Source organism: Sparus aurata, chromosome 9 (assembly GCF_900880675.1).
Source record: "Sparus aurata chromosome 9, fSpaAur1.1, whole genome shotgun sequence".
NCBI lineage: Eukaryota > Metazoa > Chordata > Actinopteri > Spariformes > Sparidae > Sparus > Sparus aurata.
The window spans coordinates 17841919-17865074 of record NC_044195.1 but is presented as its reverse complement, the minus strand read 5'-3'; the positions used below and the strand labels follow the sequence as shown (position 1 = coordinate 17865074).

The following is a 23156-nucleotide window of genomic DNA, read 5'->3' as shown; positions in this document are numbered from 1 at the left end:
ACCGCTGCTCACTGTAGGCCGGCTGAATTTGCTACTATTTGCTGGGGCTAACGTCGGCTGTGGCAACTAGCTGCCATTAGCAAATAGCTAGGTTAGTGAAGAATATATTGTTTTTTCTCTTAGTTCGTTTGCTTATTAGACTAAGTAGCAATAAAAGCTGCTTTAACATCTCGGAGCCAAAACTATGGCGGCTTGCAAACTATCGCCTCTCGTCGTACAGAGATGGTGTTTGGCGATGGGATGGGCTGGGGCTAGCTGGTCAGCAAGCTAGCTTCAGTAAAATTCTCTGCAACATAATTGATCGATGACATTGACATTACGTCAACACTGTTGTTTTTTCACTCTGTTGATAATGGTAGTTCACTTTTTGGATGATTTTAACAAAAATTCTGACCGTTGATGCTCCTTTATTGCTGTAGGTCGACTTAGAACTTGTAACTAGCTAGCTAGCCATTTTTTCAAAATTGTTCTCATTAAAACTTGGATCGGTAATCCTTTTTCTGTAAATTGGGAAACACCACACATATTTTGCGAAACAAAACTGGGATGTTGGCAGCAATCAGTCTGGAACCAGGCTTTAAAACTTCTAGTATGAGGTCATCTTGGAATCTAAGAGGTTTGGCAGAGGTTAAAGTGGGGAGATCCGCACTGTCGGAGTCTCACAGCGGTCTTCAGGGCGGATTAGACAAAGCTGTGCTCAGAATGAGTCCCACCAAACAGGAGGAGGCACCCTCCAGTCTTGACGACCTGGAGATTCAAGCAGCATGCCGAACTCCAGATATAACAGATCAGGTGGGGATTAGCTGACACTGTGAGACCCAGGCAGGTAGCAAAGCACCAGACGTGTCGGTGGATACAAGGTTATCCTGATCCACAATACTCCCCCTTGTATTGTGTTGCTTTTAAAGTCTTTCTGGCACATTTTCATCATCTAAAGCATCACTTTTTTTTTAAACAATTATTGATACACATATTTTTAGAATCAGTGGGACTCATGCTTGCCAAGGACAGCACTGTCTCTGATGTCCATCTCAAATTACCGTCAACAGATCTGCTTTCGAATCCATAGATAAATAGACGTGCCTTAAAAATACCAGAACTTCCTTAAGAATCAACAGGTTTTTGCATTTGTTTTTTTTCAGGATCAAAGCATTTCAGTAACAGTCGTCTGTGATTCCATGGGTCCATTGTGAACAGGAGCTACTAATATCTAATTCGGCAAACTTGTGTGTCACAGCTGAGTAATGACTACATGGCAACATCGGACTCCCTGTTTCCTTCCCCTAATGCAGGGGTTCCCAATGTTTTAGACAACATGGTCCAGACATGAGCTTTCATTTTTGGGGGTCAGGGGATCCTGTTGAGATACAAATATATGAAGCAAAGTAAAAGCATAATGCAGCCGAAATTACTGCTTTAACTTGTCAGTAACTTGATTTGTGAAATGTCATTAAAAAAAGGTCACCAGAAGATTTCCTGCACTAAAGCCCCCAAATTATGGCAACTGTAGTTCCAAAATGTAGAGCATAATTATCCCCCAAGGTCAATGTTAGACTATCTTTTATTATTTTCTTATCACTATTTTTGACAGTATAAAGACAGCACAAAGCAGGGGGAGACTTTGAAAAGCCCTGACTGTTAGGAGAGTGGACCTATAAGTGGATAGGGCCCCTGTGAAATATCAAAACAATATAAATATAGGTATTACATAGAATTACAAGTAGGAACAGCACAGAAGGATAACAGTTATATAATAGTTATAAAACAGCGTCTCTTTCACGTCACCCATTCATCATTTCACTTAAACTTGGCAGCCTCAGTCGAGTGTTGAACGCACTTTTATTGTTTAGGTGTCAAATGTAACAGTGTCACCATTCAGAGAGGGAATAAAGAGTAAATGGTCACATAAAAAAATATAAAATCAACAATGAAAATGGTTACACGGGGAAAGTCTGGCTCCCGTGGCAAGATACTGTAGATGTACAGTTGAGACAGTGTCCAGATCCAGACGTGTATGTGTTTGTTTTGCACATTTCCACAGCCTATATTAAGCTCAAACAGTAAGAGTCCTTTTTTTTTTTGTTCACTAGCCATGCATACAGTTGACAGTTCCACATGTGTCGAGTCAGTGTCTTCTTAGGAGCTGGCACTTTTCAATACAAAATATTTACACTACTATTGGTTATTCTTATTATCATCGCCTTCGTTGTTACTATTTGTTACTATGGACTTGAATACTCTGAGCACGGACAGAATGGGATCGGGATGTTGAAACTCAGGAGCACCCCATTTTCATTTTGATACCGGAGGAGAAACGGAAAATGTAAAGTATGACAAACGTTGGCATCTTCACTTTTTAAATGTCACCCAGAGAGAGATCGTCGGTAGAGTTATTTCAAACACTGGCAAGTGAACTCTTTGTCCCATCAGGGTGGAGCAGTTAGTTATATTGTTACGCGGCAATCTGCTGGCAGAGTCTCCCGGTAGAGGAAAACAAAACATCACACGGTATTCGAAAGACTCTGCTTACGTTTGCTGTTGTATCTCAAAATAGGAAAGGAGATGACTGCATCGATGTTTCAAGAAAGACACTGACTTATCAACCGCTTTTCCTCTCCATTCCTTATGTATGAAAATGGAGGTGCTTTCAGGGCACCTCTTTGGTTCAGCCCTGTTGTGATGAGTAGAAAAAAACCACCGCACAAAATAAGCTGGGAGGAGGGTTGTACATACTGCAAATCAAATACTCCTGAATATTTTAAAACAACTGGATCAGAAATCTGTGATTGGATACTTGAGTCATGGTAACAAACAAAAAATGCATCTCGTCATTCTGTGCAAAACAAAACCAGGAGAAAACATGTTTTTACACCTTTATAGCCGACTGTAGAGCAACCTAAAGAGTAAAGATCCTGATCTGTGATTGCTGATGATTTTCCCCATGACCTCCAAAAGGATAAAACCGACCCAAACAACAAAAGGGAGAGTAACATAAGGCATGGGGGGGGGGGGGGGACACGTTTGCTTTTGTCAATTTGTCAATTTCTCTTGCGGCAAATTCCTAGCATTCCTTGTTCAAAATGTATTCATGACTCGCATGTTGTTATTAATAATCTTGTCACTGCTGATTTTTCCGCTCAATACAGTTAAAAATCCATCGTGTTCAACCATGAATTTGTCTTCCGTTTAATTGGCATGTGCATGTGTTGTGTGTCTAAGTGTGTATCTCTCTGCTGAAGCTTCCTCTAAAGTGGACTTGGCTCCCGGACTGTTCCTTGGAGGCCCATGGGGCTATTGTATATTGCAAGAGGAGCAGCAGGGGTCATCTTTGTCCGGCTGGGCGGCGTAGTCCATCTGCCGAACGATCTCAGCGAACAGTTCATCTACCATGGTTTTGCTTTTGGCCGAGGTCTCCATGAACGGGCAGCCCCACTCCTCGGCGAGGGCCTGACCTTCGCTGGACGACACCTCCCGCTCGCTCTCCAGGTCAACCTTGTTCCCCACCAGGATCACAGGAACCTTCTCGTACCTGAGGACACACACAGACGCACACGTGAGAATACTCAACAAAAACGCACGCCGAGGAAGCAGTCAGTGGGTTTTGTGTTTTCATATTTTCTTTCAGTACTGGTATGAAAAGATAGGCAATTATGCTTTCAGAACTTGGTATTAGCACATTCTTAAGGCTTCGAAAGGTTTTAATTGCACCGCTGACTAAGACCTTTCCTCTTGGCATGTGAAAATCATTTTACTTAATGCAGCTATTTAATTATCTGTAATCCATGAATTCCACTTTGTGTAGCAGTCAACTGAAATATGACCTGATTTAACATCAGGTCATATAACATTCTTTCTTTCTTTTAGTGGCAACAACAGACAACCTAACCTAATTTATTCATTTTCCTGTTGGAGGAAGGCAGGCAGCATTGGGCAAAGTCAGGGAAGCACCCTGATTGGGTCGCCGGTCTTATCACAGGACAGACATTTAGGCCCTGAAATGAAACTAAATTAACGCTGAGACAGTTATCCTCTTATTCAGCATGAGTTTAAAGGATTAGTGTGTAGGATTTAGTGGAATCTACCTGTGAGTTTGCAGATTGTAGCTGATTGAATACCCCTCGCCCACCCTCTTCTACAGTGGATGCTTAAAACATGAAAGAGCCAGAGTGTTTGGTTTGTTCATTCGGAGCTACTGTCCACACATGACAGTGCAATGTGGCGGACTCCGCCTTTGATTTGTTATCAAAGGACTCATTCTACAGTAACCGGGACACAATGTTACCTAGTTTCAGGCGATGATACACTAATGAGAACATAATGATAAATATTATATTTCTATTTCTGCTGCTAAATACCCCTTAATTCTACATACTGGACCTATATGTACATACACATACACACATGCTGATATAAATGTGCGTTTACTACAGCGTTCAGAATATAATATCCATCCAATGCATCATTAATTTTATATTTATAATGAAATCTCATCAAATTAGTTTTTGTTGAGCGAAATCCTCCATTTTAAAATGTATGTTAGAGTATTCCAGATTCAGTGATATGACCAAATTAATATCACAAAATAACAGCTAAAAAAAACCAGAAAGCTTTTGGTTTGTTGGGCCAATATGTAGAAAATATAGTTGTAAACATTCAAAAATGAACTAAAATTATCAACAGAATGTAAATAAATAGCAGTTTTGACATTATGGTGCCTATGTATTCTGTTGCAGAGATATCTACTGAAGTTAGCATGCTTACCAGCTAGCCCCATTCCATCATGGTGGTGTTCTACTAACACTAACACTCCCCTGGTCCCCGAGCTCCCAGTCCAAACCGCTAACTCTACGGCTAACTAAGCTAACTATCTCAGGGCAGCTACACTTAGCAGCCTTTAGCTGTTACTCCAGCAACATGGACATTTAATTAGAAAGTAAACTCAAGATACGATCCCGTCATCTGCACTTCTCTCTCTGTGGTTTATGTAGCATATTTAATTACAAGGAAACTGTCATCTCATGTCTGTCTTTACTGAGTACCAGTACTTAAGAGTTTAAAAGGTCACAGATGAATCCAATGAAACTGGACAACATGTCAACTGAACACTGACACACAGTTTGTATTTTTCTGCTTTGTATAACAGAGACAGAAGTCATTATTATTGCCATGGTATTGGTATTGGCTCATAGTGCAGTGACAAACTAACATTCTAACCTGATGATGTTGCTTTATGAAATGTTAATATATGACCAAAGATATTCAAATTCATCCTGAGAGGGATATGCATCAGATGTAATTATAATCCGTCCAACAGTTATCAAGATACTTCACTCAAAAAAACAAACTGTCAACCTCATCACGGCGCCAAGAAAACTCAAGGGATCGCCAAAGTCATTAGGGAGTCATTCAGTGGGGACCATGAACATCCATAAAAACTGTCATCCTCATACAACAAACCTTTCGATGACATACAAGTTAGAAATGCTACTCGTATAATTAGATTGCTTCGAGGGACTCTGGCACGCAGTCAGGAAGTCGTTTGTGCTTTCTCATAACCATCTCTCCTTCTCACGTCTACTTTCACTTTGTATTACTGAAAGCACTTTCTGGAGTTCTTCTGCAGCAGGAAGCGACTGTGTTTGAAATGTGCGAGCACATAATCTGCCTGAAAATCAATTAAAGTCTGACTGTCGAATTGAAAGCATCCAGATGTTTCTCGGCGACAATCTGTCCGTACAATGAACAAAACGAAAAGTAATTTTCTTCGTAATTACAAACACAATTGTAGGTAAGAATGTTCAGGCCTCAACAAACACAGATTTGACTGATTTATCGGTTGTTTCTGAAAACATCTGTTTCCCCACATGCACATGACAAAATAAGCCTGGCTTTTTCAAAATACATATTTTCAGAATAGCTCAGCGGGCTGTACGACGTGGGCTTGCTGTGGGTGGATGCTAAATCTGACAGAAAACGATGTGTTTCTACTCTGGGACAAACGTGGTCTTTGACTGTGGGCGGAAGCTTTTCACACAAAGAACCAGGGCAGCACCTTCTTGCTGTGGGGCGATAACCACTCAACCTCCATGCCACCCACCCTGCCCCATGTAGGGACCGAGTCTGAAGCCTGACCCAGTAGAGAACAGGAAATGGGCAGTATATCTCCGACCCCTGAGGGGAGGAAGTGGCCATAATCCTTTGAGCTGTGAACTCCCTGTCATGCTGCCCGAGCACAACATGTCACTGTGGAACTGGACTACTTAGTGGACACCCGAAAGAGATGTTCGCTTCAATTAAATAGGCTACAGCCCTATAATTACCAAGAGGAATGACTCTGACGCAGTTTCACTAATATAATCACCACATCAGTTTTGATATTGGGGAACATGTCGGGCGTCTCAGGCAGTTTGTACAAATCAGAGGCGATAACAAAGATCAAAAACATCAGAGGGATAGCAGATTCACTTCCTCTGGTAAACAACAGGTTATTTCTTTCATCCTTATCTGTGTGTGCGAGGGAGCCTTTTTCCATCTGTCAGACTGGCCGTTTGAGCGGGGTTTAAATGTCTGTGTTCACGAAACCGAGAGGCGTCGTCACCATCTGACCAGAGTCATGCACCCAAACACCCATCAACATCATTAGGGTTTTTCAGAAGCCGTCCTCGCTCCATGAAATATACATGCTTCTAAATTATTAACGGGAAAAAAATCCTCCTTATCCTTGATTGCTATGGCAACAGGTATGCGAGGAAATAACAAACGCTGGAGAGATGGGAAGACGGAAGAGGCGGCTACTGTGTTACTTTTCCAAGTGGAGCGTCTCTCAGAGGTCCAGGGGCTGCAGGTTTCAGCTTTAAATAAGTTTCAACACGCAGAGAATAGGAAGCCGACTTTGATCTACCCCATGAATACATTATCCAGAGTGAACTTTAATCTCGACTGTCCTGTTCTGTTCGCAGGAACTGCTCGCCAGCCAAGAAGAGCTTCCAGGATTAAAGAGAAGATCTTACGAGGTTGGTCGGTGTGTAACCAAGAAAGTGATAGTGTTCCTACGAGCTCAGAGGCTTCCTGAATGAGGAACTGCAGCTTATGCCTCTCAGCATCAGCACTCGGGTCTCATTCACTGCATTCCTGGTGTCAAAAAAAAAAAAGCGAGGCCATTATTTAACTATTTTGGACCACATCTCAGTGGAGATAGGCAGTTCTTGCCTTAAACCTTAAATTCCCTTTCCCACCTTCACCAGAAAAATCCTAAACATAGTTGTGGGTGAGCAGACTGAAAGGCAAGACCTTATAGCTGCCACAGGGGGTTCAGTGTTTAGTTTGGGGTAACGTTGCCATTTAAGTGTCTCTTTTCTGCTCCAGGCTGTGGTTTAGGCTCAAATCTCCTGCTTTAAATCCCTCACAGCGGACTACCATCTCATATATTATCTACCATTACACTCCGTCTCATACCAGTTTTCACTCTCTTTCCACAAATTCTACTTTCTCCAGAAAAAACACAGTTTGTGATAGTTACTACCTGAGCTCTTTGTATGGAATCAAGCTCCCGAAGTGAGCAAAAATGCGAGTGCCATGTACTAAGAGGGCTCCGTGATTACTTTCACTATCAATCAATGTAGCAATCTGCTTACTTGTACCTGTATTAATTGATTCATTGTTCATTGATTCATTGATCCATACAGGGGTTAAAGCAGGATTTATTATGGGGGTTTGAGGAGAGGGACGGGGACCCAGTGCCTGAAATTAACTATTAGATTTAGATTTTTTTTTTTTTACATTTAGAAAATGAAAGAAACTAACTATAGTATCATGGATGTCCCAAACAGCAGGTGGAGCCTAACTAAAGTCGTTCCATTTATGTCAAATCAAACACCGGAGTGTGCTGTGTGCTCTTGTCTTTTAACCATCATGGAGGACCTAACAGCCATATGCAAGTTATGTAGCTCGTTTGGGCCTCATCATAACACGTGCAGCACAAAGACATCTGGTACCAAAGGAGAGGGTCTATATATAGTCATAATAACAGAGGAGGGAACCAACGTTCCCAGGAGGTGTGAGACGGTGGCTGCCACGGATACCGAGGCTCCCAGGGCCTCGGCATTAAGGGTGTTGGCCGCACTGTGTCTGGACCCACATGGGTTAAGCTAGGAAGCGAGGCTTGTCCGAAACCCAGAACACAGTAAAAAGCGGTTTACACGCTTCAGTCACAAGCCTCAAAAGACAAATGAATAACTGAGTCTGGTTGTGTTTTGTGCTGTGACACAAACAACACGAAAAACATGTCACGCTTTAGCCCTGCAGCTTGTGAGCTTGACGGCGCCCGCAACGGAGCACTCCAGCTGCAAACACCCATTGGAGCTCGCCCCAGACACACCTTATCTATAATGCATGATGCATCAACTCAGATAGGCCTTGCTGACGGACGGACGGTGGAAGCCAGCGGCCATAGAGTCACTAGATTTGACTCTGGCTGGCATTGTCAGGATGAGGGAGGAAAAACCAACGGCCTCCCAATGGCCCTTTTGAGGAGGGGTCTTCAGTTTTGTCAGAAATCGACTGAATCAGAGAGCAGCAGTAAGCTCCTATCTTCTGCCACAGCATCAAGGCAGGGAAAGAATTTAATCAAGAGTAAATATCTGGGGAGACTTTGGTAAACACGCGATGACAAGCTTGAAGATTTTTCTGTTTTTTTTTGAAAGAATGAAAGACAAAAAAACCCAAAAATAATCGGGGATACTACTGAACGTTCCATCTGGATTCTCTCCAGGTTGTGAAAACTAAATCTCTGCCTCCCCTTTCCTCCAGACTGATGCCGACTGTGGCCAAGACATGTCAAAATGGGAAAGATAAACGAGTATTGTATTTGACAGACAGTGCGGGCCAGCCATCCTTGGATCTGAGCTATTACAGCAATAACACGGCATGCTACCAGCTCCCCTGTGGTAATCATGCCATTTAAGATGAATTCCTCTTATGTCCTCTGAAATGCAAAGTGCCATTTATGAGTACATAAACAGTGCTAAGAAGCAGAGAAGTAAGCTTTGAACAGTTCAGAGACTTGTTTTTACGTTTTATAACAACAAAATGTGATCTAAATGTCACAGTCACCTTCTCCTCTCATGTCTGAAAATGAGACATTACAGGGGATATTATTCCAGAGTCAACACTCGACGTACAAGCCTGATGTCAGAAGGACATCGTAAAGGTGCAATATGTAAGAATTTTAGTTGAAAATTGTCAACATTTGTCAACAGTCACTGAAGTAAGCATGCGAACCGGCTAGCCCCAGCCCATACCTGTCCAAAGCTGCTAGCTGTGCTAGCAAGACTCCCCAAAACTCCCTTGGTGCTTGGAGCTTCCAGTCCACACCACTAGATGCACGGCTAACCAAGCTAATTAGATAACAGCAGTTCTTGTTAGCAGCAGTCAGCGGTTACTGCCCCCTCCTTGTTTTGAGTATGAATTTGATAGGTGGCCAAAGTATTGCACCTTTAACTAAAATTATCAACAGAAAAGAAAATTTTGACTTTATATCAAAGACGTCTATGTGTCGTTGCTGTTGACGTTATTATGCCAACCAGCTAGCCCCTTGCTATTTTGTACTTCAAGAGGTGATAGTCTGATAGCCAACAGCACCAACCCTGGTGCTCTGAGCTCTAAGTCCAGGCAGAGGCAGCTAAGGGGCCATCCACATGAAAACGCTTTTTGTGTAAACGCACATTTTGCATCGTTTTGGTGGATCGTCCAAATGGATCCTGTAAACGCACTTTTTTGAAACCTGGTGAAAAAATTCAAAAATGCCGCCCTTGTGTTCTCGTTTGGACAGCGAATCTGCATACATTGCATATAGATGACACCATTGCCCCACCCCTAGACCTCTAGCCTTCAACCTCCTAACCCCACAACGTCTCAAAACAACAACAAAGACAATGGCGGACTACATGCTTGTGTTGGTGCTGCAGGATATTGAGCCTATTAGGGTTACTAGGGCAAAATATTATGCTCCTCTGCCACTATGCTGTGCAAAAAAGGATTACAGACAACCGCATACGCCACATCATTTGAGATCCACCGCGAAAGGCTTTCTCTTTCTACTGTCTGTTTGTATACAGTGCGCAAGCTTCATGCACATGCCCCGTCTCTTCTCCGTTTTTGGTGAATTTCAAGCGCCAAGTGTGGAATATGAACTAAAGCGTGTTGAGGTGTTTACGATGGTTCCATTTGGACGCAAATATTCTGTAAAAGATGCCAAGGAAGACGGGATAAAAAGATTGTTTTGGTACGTGTGAACATGGCCTAATACGACCACTAGCTGCACGGCTAACTAAGCTTACTAGCTTCCTCTTGCTTGGAGTATGAATGTGACAGGTGGGTAATTCTTACACATTAGTTGGTAACGCTTGATGATGGAGAACGTACTTCTGCATGTGAAGTAAACTTTGCTTGGTTGGATTAGGCCATAAAACTGAAGCACTCTCGTACTCTTGCTCTTTGAGTACATTTAGATATTCACTCACTGAAAGACTTGGTTAAGACCATAACAAAAGCTACAAACTCACTTATGCATACACAGCTTGTTGCCTGGCTGTTTTCATAATTGCTTGTTGTTTTCTTCTCTGTGATTATGCATGACAACAGTTTACAAGTCCCCTCCAGTTTGCAATAGCCCTCTATAAGAATAGGAACAGCTCAGTGGCATTTTGTCACCAACTGCCAAACACTGTTTGAGTGCAGTGCACCGTTTGACATCATTCCTGCTCTTTGTGAGTAGCTCTGTGGTTCCGAACTGCACTTTCAGAGGTAAATGTTCAGTCTGAAGCATTGATGAAAAGTGAAATGTGACAAACTGAACACAGGAAGATGCACTGTGAATAAAATTATTGAATTTGTTTACAGATTGTAGCTGCAATGTTTAATCGATTGCTTTTCAACTGCTTTATTATTATCCAGCTGTTTGAGAATTATTTTGACAGAAAACACAACACTCCCTGATTCTATCTTCTTAAAAGTGAATATTTTCTGTTTTTTTTTACTCATCTTTGAGTATCTTTGATTCGACTAGGGACAACACAACACATTTGCGGATGCCATCTTGGGCTTCAGTGGACACTGATCCACATTTTACACCGTCTTCTGACAATTGAGGAACCAAACAACCAAGCAATTGATTGAGAATAAAAAATAAAACATTGCATCATTGCAGCCCTATTAAAGACACACTATTTAGACACATGGTCAGTCTATGTCATGACCCTGTGAAAACAAACATGACATTACAGAAGGTATAACATCCAGGATACTTATGAAAAAGCAATAAGAAATTGCTGGCATACCTCTTTAAATACCAATCAATACAACAAAATCCACAGTTTCCTATGTTTGCTCCACTGTTACTTTCCGTGCAAAAATGCCTATTTACTGCGTTTTCAAGAGACTGCCCATAATGCACCAACTCTTGGGAATCATCATGGCTCACTGAGGGTTTGTACTCTCCATTAAGGGTGATAGGATCGTGCCTTGAGCTGGAGTGTAACATACTGTACAATATAATACAAACAGTCAGGGTGCTGGAGAAGCTGTCAGCCTCGCTGCAGCTGATCACTAACTTCCTGTGAGTTGCATTGTTGCCACAGTGGCTGCTGGGAGCAACAGAGATGTGAACATTCTTTATCAAAAAGGATTTTTATGTTTTAAGGGGATGGTTCAATGTTTTGCTTCAGGGTGTGCTTCTCCAGGCTTCAGTCTATTCACTCAACCGAGACGCAGTTTATTGTAACTTATTTATTGTAATGTAATAAAGCAAAATTCGACCGTGGATTTGATATGGTTGCCCAGCTTTTCCTCCTAACATATGCTTGTGATTGCTATAGCTTTGCCAATGGCTCTGTGAGGCCTAAACACACCGAGTTTTGAGCTGAATGGTCACAGAAGCATGGCGACTTACTCATGATAGTGTGCTGTAGAAATGAATCCCAAGTTAGCATTTCTGCACTCCTGGTTCCCTTGTCTAGAAGTCAGTGGGTTTTGGGTTAACGGCCTGGAATTAGGTCTGTGGTTAACACAAGCATAAAAAGATTTTTCTGTTTTTGTTCAACAACATAAATACGTCAGAATATACCCCACTTGAGAATTCTAACATAACAATAGCTTTTTACTTATGCTGATCGTATTTATGCTTAAAAAAAATCATAAAAGTGTTGTCCTTTGTTGAAGATTATCCTGCTAAACAAAACATGAAAGTATCATTAACTTGGGTTTGCCACAGCGCTTATTTTCTACAATAATCACAAATCCAATTGAAAAGTTCTGTTGGGTCGAGGGAGCCAAGGGTCCCCAATGGCTTAGTTTTTGCAAGGTGGAATATATGGCCTTGACCATGGCTCTTAAACCAGAAGATCCAAGACAGTACACCCCCCTGTGAAAAATTAACAAATGGCCCGGACCACGAAACGTCTATACCAAATTTGTGCCTGTTTATCCAGAAGATGCTGAGATATAACTTTGACCCACTGTTGAGCAAGAGAAAAGGTCAGGGGATCACCAAAGTCATTAGCATTCATCCTCAGGGGACTTTGTGTACAAAATGTTGGCACGTCCATCCAGTACTTGCTGAGATATTTCAGTCTGGACCAAAGTGGAGAACCAACCGCTAACCCGAGAGCTATGTCACTACAGATACAAATGGTACGTTTTTTGGAGGTAGATTAAACATGGGTTTTTATCACTAATCACACCCCTGTTTATCTAGCATTCGCTCCAACTCCTGCCACCCTATCTGGAGTAGTAAGTCCTGAAACAGAGCAGAAAAAAACTTGTTGCATATTTGCAAACCACTACTTGAGGGCCTTGAACACATCATTCTGAAAGCCAAGTCAACTGTTAAGCAATCACCACTGAACTTTCGCTCACTTCTTTTGCCCAGTTTTCACAACAGACAAAGACACGGATGAAAGAGGATCTTTTTCTTGGAGAACTGGGCTGCTGCCGCTCCGCCATTAATTGATCTCGATCCTTTCAACTAGTTGGCACGCGAACAAGCCTAGGAACGGTATCGCCGCAGTTTGTACAGAGCCTTCAGCACACATGCAGCGTGTTGTAGGAAGATGCAGAGGACAGATATCAACATCACCAGTGTGTACAACACCACTGGAGCCTGTAACAGCACAGTTTATCATGACACCCTCCTTCTTCCTCGCTGTCCTCTAACCATGGCATAGCTATTTAAATGCTTTGTTAAGTCACCGATCACAATACATCCCTGGTGTATTAACTGCAGCTGAAGTGCGGAGCGATGAGGTCCCCGGCGGACACGAGCAGGCCAGGGTGTAATCGTGTGCACCCATGGCCTCTGTGCTAAAGCCTGTCTGTGCTGCTAACAGCAGGCACTGATGGATACTGACAGGGTTCAGAGTAAGTGTGACGCACAGCAGCGCCTCTGACCTGAGCGAAGGCTGATACGGTCGTGACAGGTCAGAAGTGTTTTGGCAATGATGAGAGACAGAAAGGGAGGAGAAGCACCGTCAGTGTGATGTACAGGAAGAGCAAAATTGCACTCCTACATAGAAAACTCTAAAAAAAAAATCAGATGGTGACACCTGTTGTCTTAAGTTCTGTGAGGTGCACGCTGATGATTTTCCGCATTTACTGATTTCCTGCATTTCCCACAATGCCCTTCACTCAGCCTCACAGAACATGTCAGAACGTGTTGCATTTCAGCTGGGATTTTTAAAGAGAGCAATAACACAGCACAGCAGGGCCTTTTTTCAGTCAGCTGTTCCCCACCATCATCTAAAACACAAAATGTTGTGATACCGCACCGTGTTATGAGCTGCTCTCTCTCTTCACTGATGGATTCGTCATCTGTAATTGCTGAAAACCGTTACAAAATGGCAGACCTACAATTAGGTTTTCTCATATATGATGAAATAAAAAAACAAACTCCACAAAGGAATGGAAATCTGATGTGATGCCAGTGTTGGGAAATATTCAAAATGTTTCAAAGCAGGGCAAATCTGAAAACACCTGAAATAAATCATTGCTGATTTACACAGAAAACAACTTTGTCTTTAAAATCCAGTATGCTATTAACAAAACTGTCATTAAAATCAGCAAATATTTGATCAAGGAATGAGAAAACAAGAGTGATGCCGGATGTGATGGTCACTTGGCTGAGAGACACAACAGTCCCTCGCCCAAAATGCGGGTTAGCATTAAGCAGACATGTTTTCCACATAATGTCAAAGCTAGTTAGCTTTAGGAAGTTAGGAATTATTTTTTTTAATTATTGACTAAACTAACTAAACTTTTACTTAACAAATGAAGAGACATCGCCTGAGTAATGAAAGACAACATGGATAACTCCATTCAGAACAAACTCTTAATACATGAATCAAAGGCATTTTTAACTCCACAGTTTTAACACAATGTGAAGTTTTAACTTAAGAGTGAGCATGTGAAGTGTGATGTTTCTGCGACAGAAAATAAATTGTGCTGTGACAGAAGACAGCAGCACTGTACTCGGGTGTGAAATCACACAACGGCCAGGCTGCATCCGCTGTGTGAGCACACATGTATACATTTACATGTAAACACACACATTTCATAGAAACACACACACACACACACACACAAACACACAGACTGAACATACCTCAACACATTCTCAGCTCATATGGGGGAAACATGTTGACCTCATTCTTTCATGTGGAGCCACAGATTTATAGGATTGTTTACGGGGTGCGTTTGAAAAAGCCGAGATCCAATCAGGTGACTGAGGCAACTAAAAACGAACGATCTTTAAGATGCTTACGTTTCAGTTTGAGGGACAAGTTTACCCGAAAATTTTAATTCAGACATCATCTCCTCACCCAAATGCTGATGGAAAAGTCAGATGAAGTATTCCACCACAAATTTCTGGAGCTTCACAAGCAAAACAGTGCTGCAGCCTTCTCCTTAACAACTGACGTAGATGGGGTAGGTTTTGAAGCGTAAAAAAAATAAAAGTTGCAAGGAAACGTAAACAGGCTCTGTACTGCCTGTCTGGCAGAATCAAAGTCTCCATAAGCCCTAAGATCCCAAATTGATTTAAAAAAACATTATTTACATCCTTCCTAAAGCTAAAATCTTAAAGGTAGCTGCAGAGCTAAAAGTGTAAGCATGACCCCGCCTAAAGCGGGTTCATGAGCTTGACCGTGTGTCAAAGGTGTAAATAAGGTCTTTTCAAAACAATTTGGAAACTCAGAGCTGGAGACCTGGGTTACATTGGACGAGCTGTATGGAGCTTTCTGTTGTGTTCTTACATTTTAGAACAAGTCCCCATCTACTGTACTTCAGTTAAGAGGTTGTGTTTTCACCTATTGGTTGGTTTGTAGGCAGGATCACACAAAAACTACTGAACAGATTTCCACGAAACTTAGATGGAGGGTAAGTCTTGGCCCAGAATAGCCGCTATTACTTAAACTTCCCCAGACTGTCCATCAGCATGACGGTGAGTCGACAATGACTGAATTTTCATCGATGGGTGAACTTCTCCTTTAAGGCTCAAAGAACATAACACAAAAAGCCAACAAAAGACAGAAATATAACACTAAAGCAGGATGTAACTGCACTGTCCTTATGCTGAGCACTATCTAATGTCATTAGCTGTATCAGTGTGAGCTTTAAGCTGAAGCGCTTCAAATATGCATCTTCATTAGAGCAGCCTTGTCTCTCCGGAACTGATCGGACTCCCTGCATCGACTGTAACACATCCACTGACATGTTCAGTGACTGATGGACCCATAGAGCCACAGCCTGGTGTTGTGCTGCCTGCGTATAGAACTCAGGAACTGAGCTCACACACAGGCCACAAACACCAAACATTCAACCAGCAGCAGCTATGACATATTCTAACATCCTGCCATGTCACCAGGTGGATGCACACTGCTGAGCCGATGAACACCCCGACGGCACAACCACACAGCCTCAGCTAACCCCCTTCCACGTATCAATCAGCGGCTCGCTCCTCCAGTGACCTCATATCTGGATCATCTGTGTAACGGCCCTCAGACATCAGACAATTTCACGCTTTCAATTGTGTCTCCCTTCCTAAAGAGCTTGTGCAGCTTTTTAATTAAAAACATGGCTACTCCTCTGCGAGAGCCGGGGCTCAGTGTCAGAGTGCTCGCCATGCTCCCTCCAAGCTGTCTGCACTGGATCCTGGTCATCCCCGGCTGGCTGGCTGGCTGGCTGGCTGGCTGGGTGTTTCACAGGGGGTTGCAGCGTCCTGACCAGCAGACGCTGAGTGCTGCAGACAGAGGAGCAGCCTGTAGGATGTTATGACTGGCAGACAGACTGGCCTTCAAGGTGCTGATGGGAGGAAACTGTTGACAACAGAGATGAGGCTACTCTGATTACTTTTTGGAGATTCTGGGGCTGCAGTGTGCACCGTGGGCAAGACCTGCTACACCAAAATAGAGCAGGCATGGTGTGTCTGCCCTGGAGGTGCACAACATCTCCAGTCAAGCACAGTTCTCAGACCAGGCCTAGGCCTGTCCTCAAACTACATGCAGGGCCTGAGAGGCCAGCTGAGGAATAATCTCAACAATCTGGACTTTCACCAACCTTTTCACTCTTATGATCTGATCTCTCATCGGCTTTATGTCCTGGAAGCTCTGCTGGTTGACGAGGCTGTAGACCAGTATGAATCCTTGCCCGTTCTTGATGTAAAGGTCCCGCATGGAGGCGAACTGCTCGGTACCGGCGGTGTCAAGGATCTCCAGCACCGAGGGTGAGGAGTCCACCTCGATCTCCTTGCGGTAGAAATCCTCTATAGTGGGGTCGTACTTCTCAATGAACGTCCCGGTGACGAACTGCACGGTGAGGGCGGATTTCCCGACCCCACCGCTGCCCAGGACCACCACTTTGTACTCGCGCATCGCGGATATCAATCGAGTCGAAACGGTCTCAATCTCCGCGCGTCATTGAAATGAACCCAAACTAACTGTTCCCCGCACGAAATCACAGTCACCATCCGTTTCCCATTTTTCTGAACGGGTTGTCAATAATACAAGCCTTCGCTCGCCTGCTGCTCAGCTACGGCGGAGCACAAAGACTCGGTGCCCCAAGATGGATTTCATTGTAGAAATTCCCCCCGTGCAGGCCAGACACTGACAGCTATACGGGCGTCCGAGGACCGCGAGTATGTCCGAAAATGTGCACAGGGAGGAGGAAACAGATCGCCCGATGATGTGGACCGTGCGGGTTCTCATCTGCTTAGCTCACCACTCTGTCTGCATCAGAGAAAAAAAACAAACTTGCTCCATCGAGGACAGCGGGGGGGAAAAGACGCTGGCTCCAGCCCCCCTACAATGAAGTGCAGGCGCAACGTTTTCAGGCAGGAGGCCGAGTGGAGGAAAAGCAGCGCACGCTAGAAGCTGTGTCGACAGTTGGTTAAAGAAACTTGCGCCTCTTTGTTTCTCTTTCACCATCTCTGGCTCGTCTCCGTCTCCCCCTCGGTCTCCAGCACGATCCCAGCCGCCATACTCTCGGGTGGAGACCCACAGCCGCCGCGTAACCAGCTGGTCCCCGCTCGGCTCCCGTACCGAGGCAAAGGGAAAAAAAAAAAGAAGAAGAAGAAGAAAAAGAAGATGGAAAAAAAGAAAAACTCGTCCGGATCCTCCCGCCTCCTCGAGACGGATGTGTTGACCGTCCAACGGCAGCCTCGGCTCGCTGTGGACCTCACGCGAGCCTGAATGGGGACCGCGCGAGACAGCCAGTCAGATTCGGCGCTGACGTTTCCGTTCATGTGTTAAAATTCCCATCATTCGGTTGCCCCCCAGTGACATCAAAAGAGAGCTCGTCCAATCACAGGCGCGGCTCGAGGATGTGTATCCAAGAGGAGGAAAATGCACCGGATGCTGTTGCTATGGTAACGCTGCATTTTGTTGCTGCTGTCCAAAATTGAGAATGCTGTAAGTAAATAAATAAATAAGGTATTTATTTATCCCTACCAGTGCAAGCTGCTTGATCCAAGTAATTACACTATTTTGTCATATTTTAAATCATTAATTTAAATTAAACTTTGTAGATTTATAAAACATAATTATGGAAAAACATAAGCTTTAAGACTGTACTATACTATACTACGACATACTTTGCACCACAAGAGTAATTACTTTATTTGTGAATTGATCAATTCTAGTTGAGTTTTGACCCAGATGTCTCACTAGAATGGCACTCGGTAGTGCACATACCTCTGCCAAGGCCAACCACTCCCCCTTTTGTACTCACTCATAGCTACCGGCCACCTAAATACTCCTGATTTTTTTCATCAAGATCCATGCATTATTTCCTGAAATATTAAAAGAAATGTAGAAAAAAGCTCTATCTCGCAATGTTGGAGGAAGTGAGAAAAAAAATTCCTCTATCAGTCACTTTATCCACACCAGAAGTTTAATAGGGGTTATTCTGGGCCGAGACTCAACCTCCATCCAAGTTTTGTGGAAATCTGTTCAGTAGTTTTTGTGTGATTCCGCCTACAAACCAACCAATAGGTGAAAATATAACCTCCTCACAGACAAATTAAAACTTGCTAACACTTCATTTTTAGGGTCTTAAAGATGCATTATATAAGAATCACATTCATACTCATCCAGACAAACACCGGAGTAACTGCTAACTGCTGTTAACTGTAGCACCAGTAAACTAGTTAGCTCGATTAACAGTGGTCCAGACTGGGAGCTCGGCCCACCAAGAGAGTGTCAGTGTTTACCCACTAGCGCAGGAGTGTTGAATCGGAACAGGCTGTAATTAACTGGTTAGCATGCTAACTTCAGTAAATATCTCTGCAACACACAACACATCGAGGTCATGTCAAAACTGCGATTTCTTCACTTCCTGTTGACAAATTTCAACAAAAATTCTTCCATAACGCACCTTCACAATTACATTGAAAGGATGCAAAATAAACAAAACAGAACAAAATCAGACAACAGAGCTCACAGCATGGCATTTACATGACATTTATTTATTTGCAATATTAGATTTCACACAGTTTTGAATTTACAGGAACAAAACTATCGACATGAAGTGTTTGATTGTGCACAAATAAAATAATTTTCACAAATAAGTTTAAAAAAAAAAATACGAAAGGATTTTTTTATTCAGGCCAGAATGGAACAAAATATCACTGGCATACTTTGAGGTGTGATCTAATTTAACAAGCAAGCTAGTCAGTCCTATCAGTATCAAGACTTTTGTCAATCAGGATAGTGTTTGGGTTTCTTTTGGAATAAAACTAACAACTCATGTATCAATAAATTTTACAGAAAAGCTCAGTGAAATGTGTTTTATTCATGAGACAATGTGGAGTTCATAATGACTGAACACATAGATCAAAGATAAGGCAAAGTTCACAAAAAGCAGCACAAATTCTCAGTCATCTGACTGTTGAGAAAGTGCTTCAGAGAAATGTTTCCATCAGTCAGTCAAACATTCGTCCCGTCCACATCTCTATGACCGGATGATCAGAATCTCAATCAGCCTCAACGTGCAGGTGTGACCGTGAAATTCAAGCTTTTTGTCAAAAGGTGAAATAAACATTCGATTAAATGCCTTTTTATTTGAAGGTAAAATAAATAAGGGAAAAATACATATATATCTAACAAAAACCTACAATTTAAAAACAATCATATCTTTGAAAAAGAAAAAGAAGGTTTAAAAACGCCATCGAACCATCAGCTCCAGACCTCCTGACTTGTGTCTGCAGTGTTCCGCGCTCCACAGGCTCTGAGAGTGGATTGTATTTTTTTGCTGCAAGATGTTGCCATGCAATAAAAAACACAAACTTTATATTTTTTAAGAATATTTGTATGTACTGATTCACTAACAGTGTTTCACACCATGGCATAATAAAGTCAAATATCTGACTGTACAATCTAATGTGTTATTGTGAGGAGGAAACACAAAATTTCATCACCTACAAAAATACACTTTTTTATCACTGCAACTTCAGATTGCCTCAGCAACACATCAAAACAATTCAAACACAAACTATAATTACACTATTATGAAAGTTTTCATTAAAAGTGGCCTGTACAATGCACTTTTGTGCATAAAAATCAATTATATGGCCTTGCTTAGGTTCTTTGTCCCTTACAGGTGACAAGGCAGTGACAAGGATGAAATGTTTTAAGCTCCAACATTCAATCCCCAGACACAAGACGGCTTTTCAGAGGCAAAAACGACAGAACGGGGCCCTTTGAGGAACCTCCAGCAGAGCTAAAGTCAGTTTAATAAATTACATTCATCATAAGATAGAAGAGAATACATCTTAAAAGTGTTCTTCTCTAATGTTAAGCTAGTAAAATATCCAAGTATACTCCTTATATTCCATCCAATAGTGTGTAAAACCTTACACAATGAAATTACATGGAGAACCTATTGTGAACAAATGCAACATCTCTTGGTGGATTGTCTGTGTTAACCGCACACAAGCGTATATACACACACATTTTCATGAAATGAAATGTTGATATTTGCTAAACAGAGAACATTAAACGCAGATGACCATAACATATGAGTGGAAAGTGTTTTAAACATCAGTTTAGTTTTTTTACTCAACCAGATACAACACCCAGTCCGTCCGTTTCAAACCCTATGATCAGCATCAACCACACAGAACTTACGCCTCACTAACAAGCATACCTAGTTAAATTCTACTTTCCTACATAAAGTATTTTGCTGTGCATAAAACGAATCATAAAACATTGTTATACAATATGTAATCGTCTTAAGAGAGGAACAAAATAGACCGTCATACATAGTATACATATATAAAGGTTTAAGCATCAGTGGAAATTAACTGAAAGAAATCTAAACAGGTGTACGCAAATTACTAATGCATTGCAAAAAGACGACTTTCTAAATGTGACTTAATTAAGTAAATTATTTTTCACACAAAGCCTTTTAAATATGCATGGATATCCTCATCTGCACAATTCTTTAGGCACTTATAACATTCAAATAATACAGTACTGACAACTGACTGCAACATTAAGACTAACAGTTTACATACTGCTCAGCTCCACCCTTTGAGGATTACAGGAACTTTAGTTTGAATATGAGCAGTAGCTGGTACCTCCATACTATTTTACTGAGTTATCTTCCATTCCTGTAGAGGTTCTTCTTAGAGACAGGGTTTAAAGTATCTTCAAAGTACCAGAACCTGTTTGACACAGATATTTCAGCCTGGTCTGGAGTGTTAGGCCAGACTTGATTTTGATCTTGGATTAGCCTAATTCAAGTTAGACTGTTTCGGAAAAAAAAGAAAAAAGAAAAAAGAAAATAGATTTCTTAAGCCAAAAACAGTTAGCAACCCAACTCCCTCAGGATTAGTCAAGCCTTGTCCACACATATGCAGATACTTGTCAAAACAAACACTTTTGCCTCTTGTTCAGACTACCATTTTTTTAAAAATATTTAATAGCACTAATTTGCGTTTTCTTAAAATTTAACTTGTTTATTATCTATGGTTATAGATGATTTTATATAAATAGAATAAGCTCATGATGCATGCTCAAAATGTTCTTTTCGTGTTTGATGTAGACTTTATTGTTACCAACTGGCTCAGCGTTCTTGTTTTTTTGTTTTGTTTTTAAGGAAAAACTATATAATTATCTGTCTAGCAAAATATCTTTATACGTGTGTGGACAAGGTCTCAGAACCAGATGCTTTTATGGCAGAAATCATTGACCAATGGTGAACAGTGGCATCAAATGACAAAAAAAAGAGGAAACATGTCTCTACTACTCCGTGAGGAATTCATTAGTCGTTTGCTTAATTGACATGCCAGCAGAAGTGAGCTGAACTCTGTCTCATTAAAGGTCCTATTTGTAAGATTACGTTGATTTTTGAATCTCATTTCGAACTCGTCCAATACTGACGCTTTGGGTTTGTAGGTCAGGTTGTCCGCCATCCGTAAGCCTCAGTATTTGACGAGTTAGGAATGAGACTCGAAAATCAACTATTTTACAAATATGAGCTTTAAGACGAGATATTATACAACTGGACTTTTTTGTATCATCACACTCATTCAGAAAAATAGAAGTGTAACTGTTGAGCTATTAAATATGGTTACTCGGTGAGCCATTGTCTTTGTAAAACCAGCCCTAGAAATGAAAACCACTAACAGATACTCCATCGAGTCAGACATAACAGAACAGAGGAACATTTAACTGCTTTAACCAATGAAACCTCACTGCCTTAAAGAAAAAGTAGTCTGTGCAGCAAAGGGATTATACAGTATTTTCTCTCAGCAAACATACTGTATATGCAATGCAAAGGCACACCAGGAGGTGGAGCATTGATCCTGTTCTCCGGGGATGACAGGGTAAACAATGTAGATGGACTGCCCTCAGCACACTTGAAAGAAACGGCCATACATTTTACAATGTGGAATTTTTAGCTAAATAAGTGCTTTTTTACTAGTATAATGAAATCTGGCACTAGAAAAACAATCATTAATGTGAAAAACCTTAGTTTACATAAAACATTCATGAAGGAAAAAATAATTTTAACAATCTCCAATACAGGAACCCCTTTACACCTGGTATTAACATGTCTTGTCCACACATTGATAACTCATGTTCAGATTAGATCTGTTTTCTCTTTCTCAAGTAATATTTACATAGTTGAAAAAATGTCTGTATGTTTCCGTATCAGTTAGTATGAAGGTGTTACATGGTATCTGCACTGCACATGTGTTTCCTGGTTAAATATGTTCAGAACAGCTAATTTTTATTCATGAGGCCCCTTTACGTGAACTGGAGACATACTGCATTTTAGCTCATTAAGAGGCTAAACACACCTCTAACCTTGTCAGAACTGCTACAGGAAAGAGAAACCAGGACATTATGCACATAACTGAGGATGCATGTTAATGCAGGTGCAAAGGCGCGTACACACAATAATCTTCCGTGACACCTGCCTAACGCAGTATAATCCCAGTAATTGAGCTATGTAATTTCTTATGTGAGATCAAAGTAACATCATCAGTGATGTTATCAGCATGCAGCTTGTTGTAGGTTGTGTGTGGTGTTAACAGAGTATTTACAGAGCAGTTGTTTGGGGTCTTTGACAGCAGCAACACGGCAACACTGACTTCTGCTCCCGGT

At 41.8% G+C, this 23156-nt stretch overlaps 2 protein-coding genes across 8 annotated transcripts in view; both read right to left on the bottom strand.

Annotated features, from left to right (window-relative positions):
- Positions 1–1820: 1820 nt before the first annotated feature.
- Positions 1821–17776, bottom strand: rap2aa (RAP2A, member of RAS oncogene family a). The gene is made up of 2 exons (XM_030429105.1): positions 16606–17776; positions 1821–3529 (listed from the first exon to the last, which is right to left on the bottom strand). Exons 1-2 carry the CDS (start codon positions 16917–16919, stop codon positions 3292–3294), a joined length of 552 nt encoding a protein of 183 aa, XP_030284965.1. The 5' UTR covers positions 16920–17776; the 3' UTR covers positions 1821–3291.
- Positions 17777–18988: 1212 nt separating this feature from the next.
- Positions 18989–23156, bottom strand: part of LOC115588046 (muscleblind-like protein 2a) — a 19091-nt gene continuing 14923 nt past the window's right edge. For 5 of the 7 annotated variants that reach the window (XM_030428310.1, XM_030428309.1, XM_030428314.1 and 2 more), the window contains one exon: positions 18989–23156. This exon is cut by the window's right edge and continues 17 nt beyond it. In XM_030428310.1, coding sequence (XP_030284170.1) covers positions 23046–23156 — 111 coding nt within the window. In that variant the 3' untranslated portion in view covers positions 18989–23045. The other 2 variants (XM_030428313.1, XM_030428315.1) reach the window with 1 other exon arrangement.

Bases quoted from the DNA above. Each gene is read 5' to 3' on its own strand.
- rap2aa (XM_030429105.1), bottom strand. From the start codon at position 16,919: ATGCGCGAGTACAAAGTGGTGGTCCTGGGCAGCGGTGGGGTCGGGAAA. The intron at 3,530-16,605 runs GTTGGTGAAAGT...GTGTGTCCTCAG, and splicing joins CAGATCATAAGAGTGAAAAG to GTACGAGAAGGTTCCTGTGA.